This window comes from Priapulus caudatus, unplaced genomic scaffold (genome assembly GCF_000485595.1).
Source record: "Priapulus caudatus unplaced genomic scaffold, Priapulus_caudatus-5.0.1 Scaffold226, whole genome shotgun sequence".
NCBI lineage: Eukaryota > Metazoa > Priapulida > Priapulimorpha > Priapulimorphida > Priapulidae > Priapulus > Priapulus caudatus.
In genome coordinates, this window is record NW_014577287.1 from 249,852 (window position 1) to 259,295 (window position 9,444).

Genomic DNA, 9,444 nt, shown 5'->3' on the forward strand with positions numbered 1-9,444 from the left:
TCAATTCTCCAACTTTATTGGAAGAGAAAGTAATGCTGAGAGGGTCTATGTCCTCCCGGGTACTGCCGGAACGTACCCTGGTACTATCTAATATGCCGGACCGTACCTCGCCTACTCCACTAACGAGTCTAGGGAGTCGCCTACGCCTACTCCCTAACCCTAACCCTAACCATATCAGATAGTTACCAGGGTATGTTCCGGTATACCGGACATAGACCCTATGAGCGAAAGTAACAAGCACAACATGGCTAAGTACCACGCTGGACACAGGGGCCGTGTCGAACGCTAACGCGCGCAATCTTAGAAGATGCTGCCATCTAGCAGCACATAATGTCTGCTATTATATAGAACTCCGTACAAGGCTAAATGCACTATACTGGCGCTGTTATTATGTGTAGAGCATAATTTTGTATTCGCAGTGGATATTTAACCATATACAGCAGAGTAGCCACTTCCGCTATTTTACCGTACACGGTACAGTACTTCTGATTGGCTAGACGTGATGCGGCCATGATGCCGAGGCGCGCCGAGGATTGACACTTTGTGTCTTCCAATTACAGCCTACGCCACACCAAATCGCCGATCTCAGGAACTATGGCATTCTGCTATGTTAGAACGGTTTCCTACGATAGAGTTTGCCACAAATACGAAAATAACATGCTGTTTAGCGCACTGCGCTACGTCCTTCTGTTGCATTTTCGCATCTCCGTAATAAGAATAAGCCTCGCCTTCTTCGTTGATGGACATGAATGGGGCGTCACCGACGTGACCAGTTACTGTACCTACTGTCTTTCGTCAACCTGTTTACTTTTCGTAAATAATGGAATGCCCGGCCGATGTACTTCGCATGGAAAATTTGCGGCATTTTCACTCGCTGTCGGAAGTGAACGAGTGCGTCATTCATTGAACATTGAAGTTTTTCTACAAATTAAATAATTCTGAAAATCCCTAACCGCGCTACTCAATTGTTTTAGCCAATGAACGTAGCTGTGTGTGTGACGTCTTGCTCGCGTGCTTTATGCTTGGCTTAGCGGGCCTCGAAATGGATAACGGAGGCAGGCACCTCGCAACACGCGTGTTTGTTTACATATAGCTTTGAGACGTATGGTGTTCGGGAGTTTTGCGATGATAACCTCTTAATTTCTCAGCATTTCTTAAGTTGCATGGAACATTTTACCAATTAAGTGGGGTCAGTTAGTCACGGATATGTCATAGTAAGTACTAACCGTATATGTTTCACATACGTTCACCTATTTAGCACACAGGCGGTCGATCATTGTGAAAAATTGTGTGAATATTAATTTTTATTGAGACGTTCCAAGTGCCTGTGCTTTCAACAGTCTTGTACGTCAATGCACGTGCGTCAAGAGCCACAAACTCAACACAATTTCATCTCTGTTATTGTTGATGCCTGAATGCGTGATTGATCAGGGAGGGGGTGCATGTAATTGTAAAGGGAGACATTTTCTTTGGGGTTCCAAAAAAACACAATTCCACTTGACAATTTCATGGGCCATTTCAATTGGAAGCTCTGCATAATCATGGTTCATACAGGACTGAAATTTTTTTCAAGGACTTTTCAAAGACATTTTATCAGACATTTTATCGGAATTCATACACAGAACAAAACATACCTGGATTAATTTAATAACCGGTTACCCCATTCTTAATCACTGCATGTCACCTCTAAAACTTACCTGGATCACATTAATAAACCCTTCTAAACACTGTCACTTCTACAACATACCTTGATTTACTGAGTGATTTCGTGATTTACTGTTAATTTGCTAATCATCATTTAACATGTCTGATCGTCGCTTCTATAGCTCTTTTTTAGCTCATTTCTAACGCAGATTTTTAATAGAGGGGTTTGCACATATATTGATGCGTTACAAATTTCTTTTTTTTACGAGCTAATGATTCTTTCTAAAATTTCAGGACATTTTCATCGAAATTCAAAGACTTTCATGAAATTCAAGGACATTTTCATGAAAATTCAAAGGACATTTTTCATGAAATTCAAGCGACTTTCAAGCCACAAAATCAACATTTACAAATTCAAGTCTTGTCAAGGACTCCCCTCAAACTTCAAGGACTTTTCAAGGACTGTGTGCGAACCATGATAATGCGACCCCAACAAGCCTTTGACTGACTAGGTCAAGAATTCAAAGCGTCTGTAGGCATATATATTGCTCCCTCTATTTAGCCGCGCGATAGCTTCTTAATTTTAGAACAAAGTCTTCATTGTTATCTTCTGAAAAATTACAGACCCTCGGCTGACCGCTGTGGAGGACATGCAAGCCGGGCTCGAATTTGGCCCGCACACGGTCTCCATTTGCGGACAAGCGCTTCATTACTTGAACATGCCCCCCCCCCGCCGGTCGCGTGCGCATATTCCCGCAGGAACTGCGCGTCTCACTCCGCGCACAGCGCTCAGGATCAAGGCACAATATTTGTGGCCACGCAATCTTGTATCAATCACCATCATGTCTCTCTGTTTAGTGCATGTGTGATTATATTATGAATGCTGTCCAAAAGTGTTTCGTATTGAAAACGTGATTCACTGAAAATTAGCTTCTCTGATCAAGCGGGGCCTAAAATGTATACAAATAATAGATTTTGAACTAAAAGTAAAGTTTCTAGATTAACTAAAACCTGTATATCTATTTTATAGGGATTCGAAGCTAATGTTGATTTGAGCGTCATAAATATACTCTACTAGCGCTGATAGGGTCTATGTCCCAGGGTACTGCCCGGAACGTTTGGGTTAGGCCGTTTAGTAGATACAATAATGTATAACCCAAACCAAGATGGATAGCGGTTACCAAAGTCTCCCTATCCTTTTCTGCCGGAGGAAATGCCCGCACGTGAATCACTCGCGGCGCGGTTTGCGTGCGTGCGTTTTCAGATTACTAGAACTTCCAAACTGGCGTTTTATTCTCAACAGCGAACCTTTCTCCGCCTATTCAGGGAACTTACTATGTATTGCAATACTTCTGGTATTAAACTAATATGACTTTCTTACAAAATTCGAAGTGACGCAGCCGGCGATAGATACTGAGCGCCATTTTCTGTTGGACCTGTGACGTACTTCGGTTTGAAGAGGCGGATTTCACGACATCGGCAGGGGCGCTGAGTTTCGCGATCGCTTATGCGCATTGGCGATGCCGCTACGTCACAGGTCAACAGCAATAGGTCTCAGTAATCGCCGCCTCGTCACTATCGAATTTTTTAACAGGTCATATTTTAGTTAATTACAGAGTATTGACAATACATTAGTAAGTTCCCGAAATAGCATGCGCCCAGAAAGGTTCGTGTGTGAGAATATAACCCAGTTTTTGGAAGTATCTACGTAGTCTGAAAACGCACCCAGCAAAACCGGCCCGAGTGATTCACTCGGCATTCCTCCGCCCCAGAAAGGATAGGGAGACTTTGCTAACCCTATCCTCTTTGGCGTTTGGCGTATACATTTATTGTATCTAGGTTAGGAGGTTTAGGTATTTTTATTGGTTTCCTCTCATCATAGTGTTAGGGTTTAGGCGAGTAGCGCGTTTGAAGGCCGACTCCTAGACTCTTCGTAGTGGAGTAGGCGACGTTACGGTTATCCGGCATATTAGAATAGTACCAGGGGTACGTTTCGTTATACCGGCCGGTACCAGGGTACGTTCCGGCAGTACCCCGGGGCGACATAGACCTCTCCTCAGCCACTACTACTACTACGGGCAATCAAATTGTGCGTATACGGCAATAGCTGGAAGTGGATACTGCTGCTGATCATACGGCGGTTAAATATCCACTGCATTTCGTATATATGTCTATCACTTCAGTCTCCACACTAGCTCCAAGAAACGGTATTGCTAGGGTTAGAATACCCTCGGTTGACTGTGTATATGACACTGCCTTCGCCCAACAGCCTCGGTCGGGGCTATCTCCACACAGCCTCCAAGAAACGGTATTGCCTAGGGTTAGAATAAACGAAGACCCTGTTGACTGTTGTATGGCTACAATGAGCTGAATGACGTCAAGCTCACAACCAGCCTGGTCGGGCGTTATCTCCGTCTCCACACTAGGCTAGAACCGCCGTTACGAGTAAAACCGACAGGCTTCCGAACTGTTACACGTAGTGTTAAAAGCCGCACACAATGCGCCACCAAAACGCCTAATTTCTAACAGCTACTAGACTAGCAAATACTTCGTGCATGGCATAATCACACTACCTTACTGACAATAATAACTTCTAGTTCCTCCATTTCACTGCGCGTTTGCTCTTCATAAAAGGTATTTGAAATAACCTCCACTGTTTTCAATTTGCCGATGTTGTTGACCGTTCTGCGTTTGCTCTGCCAGGCAACCTGGTCCAGCGCGTGTAGCAAAGATTTCTACGGCCCTTGGTGCGTTTATTCGCTTGCACGCTGCTAGCGCAATGTTCGCGTGGTGTGGCGATATCACAGCCTAAAATCATACGTTATTTTCACGTTTATTACGCTGCACTTCTACGTTTGGCTTGTTTGTTATGCCACAGCCACCTTTTCCCGCGTCCTCATTACGACTGCGCCACTATTGCAAACAGTCTTACCGGGCGCAAACAATTCCTTATCAAACCCTGTAGCCAACGGGATGTGACGTCAACGACACAAGTCGATGCTTTTGGTTGTTTGGAAACAAGTTAGCGTTGGCGCCTGATTACCTGATTTCGCCACCTCTTTTCTTGTTGGGAACGCTGCAGGTCAAATGGCGAGGACACCAGAGTTTATTTTGTCATACAGTAGTTGATTATGCATGCCACGGAAGTATTTGCTAGTCTATGTACTGTAGAATATTAGCGTTTTGTGTGCGATTGTGCGGCTTAAGCGAGATGGGAACTTGTGGCTAGGTACAGAGCTAGTTGTGTGAATTTATCGTGGGACGGACAAAATATGATACTATTATATACCTTAACGTCATCAGTTTGTCTGCTTTGGTTAATTTCAGCCCAGACAGCAACAGAACGAACCTCTGCTGTTCGAGTACCTAAATTATAGCCTTTGGATTTCATACTTGGCGGTGTATCGGACGCTCTGTTTTGAAGAATTTCGACGCGCTGGTGCCGCGTGTGCCGCTCCGATCGCGCTCGCACGAGTACGCATGCGCAGGAGACATCTGAACATTCAAACCCATCTGTACGATACACGCGCTCATAGCACGCGCTCTTCTTGCTATCTATGACATCTATTTCTATGCATCCAGTGATCCAACCACCCATCAAAAAATAATCAAAATGGTGTTTTCCAACAGTAGTGGGTGTCCATAGACAGCGAGCTTGAATGGACACCACATGGGCAGCAGACAGAAAATAATTAAAAATATTTAGAGAGTTACATGCAACACGCAATCAAGAGCGGTTTATCAAGAGCATATCAAGGCGTTTTATCAAGCGTTTATCAAGAGCATTTCACCATTTGCATTCATGCTAAATTACCACATATCAACAGTACAATCTTCACTCGAAACTTTTCTCAGCTATATATATTTGCATTTCCAGCATGTTTGTCGGGTACCCTTTTACTCACAAACGCGGCAGTCCGGTCACCATGGCTACGACACTCCACAATTTTGCATAGCCGTTTTCCCACAAAACCAATTTAATCTTTAATGCTTTCCATGCGTCTATCGAGCATCTATCTCACGTGTGCAATGCAGATTTCTGCACTCTAATGACGAAATTTGCCACACACAAAAACGAGAAAACTGCCCAATTCCAGCAAAGGCGCAAAAACGCGCGCCTACGGGCTCGCACGCACTAGGGTCACGCACACACACGCGCCCACGCAAACTTCTATTATATTCGAATATATATCTTTACACTTATTTCTTAATTATTATTTATTATAATTACCGTAACTGACCCATTATCATGTAATCGGCTCATGAGTCGTTTTATGCACGGCCTATTCGCACTTACACTGTAATGTGTCATGACCTGCATGCGCACTACATCAAGGCGGTTATTTGCGTCGTTGAAATATTGCGCATACGCATCCGTATAAGTACATACTTTCACGTCGCATTTATACGTTCGCTCATCGGCTGGCTTCCCAGCACGCGCCTGTGCTCTCACTAGCGTGACTAGTTGTAGCCTTGTAGGTGTCGGCAATAGCGTCAACTTCATCATCGCAATAAACTTGCCGCCATCGCCATCATCACTGTCGCCACCATTGGCGTCTTCACTGTCGCCGTCATCGACGTCATGACAGTCGTCGTTATAACCATAATTATTGTCGCTTCCATAGCCATCATCACCGTCGCCGTTCCATCATCACTATTCTATCACCACATCCTATCCATCATCACTATCGCCGCCACCGTCACGACTGCTAATGGTGCAACAGCGGTGATTCGAATGTGAGACTTCGGGCAGGTGGTGGTTCGTGCAACCGTGTGAAACTGCATGGCTACAATGAACAGCACGTCGGCTGCTAACAGTCACCCAGCCGACCGGCCCGTCCTGCGCAACGCAGCGATACCGTTCGGACAGGCGATCGCCTATGTTGTCATCCAGATGATCGCTAGTGGTACGTAAATCGTAGTGTGATGTCTAGAAAAACACCCGGAAAATATGTTATTTAAATGAATCTAATTTGGTAGAATGATGCAGCAGTAATCATGGAAACACGAAACGCAACACGTTTGTATAATATGCAAAACGTCTATTGCTCCTTAAAATCGGAGCGATATTATTTAAATGCGCATTAATGCACGCAGTCACGCGTTCGAGCGAATACACATCGTGTATTAATATGATATAGGGTTGTATACGCTTATGTCTGTAATAGGCGTCGGTGTTATCGGCAACATTCTGGTGATCGGTGCTGTGCTGATCTACAAACCACTGAGAAAATCCGGCAACATCTTCATCGCCACTCTGGCCATCGTTGACCTTTGCGTGACCGGTTACATCACGCCGCTGGGAATCCTAGGTAAGCCGACTGTAAAATGAGCCCATATACCGGATATCAACTGATTTAGTTAGAATTAGTATACAAATTATGTCGTTGTTGAGTTTATAGTTATGTTCGCGCAAGAATATTGTATGGTGTCCGGTCGTGCGAGTATGTTTATACAGACTGCTCGATTGACTATATTCGTAACGTTATTTTATCCATGTGGTGAAAACTATGACATTAGAAAGGAAGGCATATAGCGCCTCCAAGCACCTTCTTTACTTGGTGAATCCATCAATCATCACACGAGTCAGAAACGAAACTGTCCGTTTGATCGAACAAAGCTGCCATGCATTCGTAATTTTTTAATGTACTACGTTCAAAACATTGATTTCCTTGCCATCAAGCCTATCGATAGATATCAAATATCGTATAATGCAGGCTATATAAACTACGTCATGAAAGCGGGAGTGTTTTTCGCGGAGACTCTGTAATTATCGTAAAAAAGTTCGGAGGCCATTCAAAAATCGTGATTACTCGGGAATGCTCGAGATGAAGCATGCATACATATTGAGGGTGACACGAGTACGCGAGTGCGACGCAGTGAGACAGCAATGGAGCGTTTCCCGCGACCTGAACCCGTCTTTCCGGGTTTTCTCGTTGCAGGATTTTTCAATCAGGATGTACTGACAGAGTCGCCAAACCTGTGCACGTTCACGGGCGCCGTGTGCGTGAACGTATGTAACGCATCGCTCTTCACACTAATGATCATCAGTGTCAGCCGCATGTTTGCTATTTCTTACCCCAATATCTACGCCCGTATGTTCACGCCAATGAACTGCATTGCCGTTGTCGTCATCAGCTGGTTTGTCGTCATAGCCGTGAACCTGCCAGCGTTCTTCTATAGCGACGGCTTCTGGTTTGAACCGCGTTCGCAGTCGTGCCTGTGGAACTGGTACGTGAACCCGCTGCACCGCCACCTGTGGGCCGTGCTCTGCCTAATAGTGCCCGTCATCGTGACGGCTGCCTGCTACCTGAACATATTCATTCACGTCTACAAAAGCAAACAGCGGGTAAGTGCGCTGGGATGGAGAGATGGATGGGTGGATGGATGGATAGACAGACAGACGGACGGACGGACAGATGGATAAATAAATGGGTGAATGGATTGATTGATAGACGGATGGATGGATGGACGGATGGAATGATGGACTGATGGGTGGATGAATGGATGGATAGATAGATGGATGGATGGATGGATGGATGGATGGATGGATCCTGCTAATTGTGTTGATGTCACCGACATGATCCTGTAAGTAGATTCGCGGTGCTACCGATGTTGACAACAACGCACCGCCGTTAAACTGTTCGCATCTGCTCCGTAGGTCGCAACTGTTAGTGACGCTCAGCGGAGAACGAAGCTGTCTGCGTCGGCGACCGAACTCGCACGAACGTTGTGCATCATCTTCGTCGTGTTCGTGATTAGCTGGATGCCGATTTTTTTCAACCTTTTTTTCGATCCCGACTACGATTGGCCGGCCCCGTTTTTCCTGTTGGCACTTTTCATGGCGCATTTTAACAGCTCCGTCAATCCTATCTTATACGGTGTGACTAACAGGCAGTTTCGCACTGGTTTCAGACACGTACTGTGCCTGGGCGGGCGCTTTGACGACCAGGCGTCTAGCCTAAAAGAAATGGTTCTATCTAAACGGCGGGGGACTTTAGCGCCACCGCCCACTGTTAGATCTGCAAGGGCTGCATCTAGCATCAGTGCTACAGTGCAGGTCTTGCACGGTTGAATGTAATATTTGCCACGGGTAAACGCTCTTCGAACTACGAAGGGTCTTACTCTCCATAGTTCTGTTCCGCGTACGTGTCGTATGTAGTTGATGGTGACTTTGTGCATCAATAAGGCGCGGATATGTGCACGTTAACGAAAATATGTATAATGAGTTGTATAAATTACAAGCGTTATACTGTATTATAATTGCAAAGTTTAATTATTTGTATCTTTCGAAAATTTTGAAGTATGTTTTAAGTTACTCTAGGATATACATTGTTGTAGTAATATAATGATATAATGAAATTATATGATGCTAGGTGTTAATCACTGACGTCGGTATGGTTAAAATAATATTTATAGTGTGCACTGCTGTGTTAGAAATCATACTTGGGTGTAATTATTGATATTAATATTATCAGGAGTCTATCAATTGATAGACTCCTGATATTATCTGGGGACTATTATTATATTTATTGCAGGATCGAATTTATCTTCCTGTCTTATAAAGATTTCATTTTTCACGTTGTCGCTGTGTTAGAAAAAAGCAGAGGTCTTCCGTATCATTGATCATACTGATTAAATCAAGAGCTAATAATATCGTTTTGTCGTGTTATATGTGAAGCGATCTCCCCCTTCTCATCGGGCACACGGGGGTTGTGAATCCCCAGCCACAAGCATCTCCACGTCAGTCCCGCCCAGTACCGGCACGACAAAGTACACACACGGCCAATCATGTATATA

At 44.6% G+C, this 9,444-nt stretch overlaps 1 protein-coding gene across 1 annotated transcript in view; it reads left to right on the forward strand.

Moving 5' to 3' along the window:
- Positions 1-6,427: 6,427 nt before the first annotated feature.
- The window catches only part of LOC106807620 (melatonin receptor type 1A-like), an 11,838-nt gene continuing 8,821 nt past the window's right edge, over positions 6,428-9,444 (forward strand). Inside the window, exons 1-3 of the mRNA XM_014810014.1 lie at positions 6,428-6,551; positions 6,813-6,956; positions 7,587-7,993. Of these exons, the coding sequence (XP_014665500.1) occupies positions 6,428-6,551; positions 6,813-6,956; positions 7,587-7,993 (675 nt within the window). The remainder of the gene's footprint in view (positions 6,552-6,812; positions 6,957-7,586; positions 7,994-9,444) is intronic.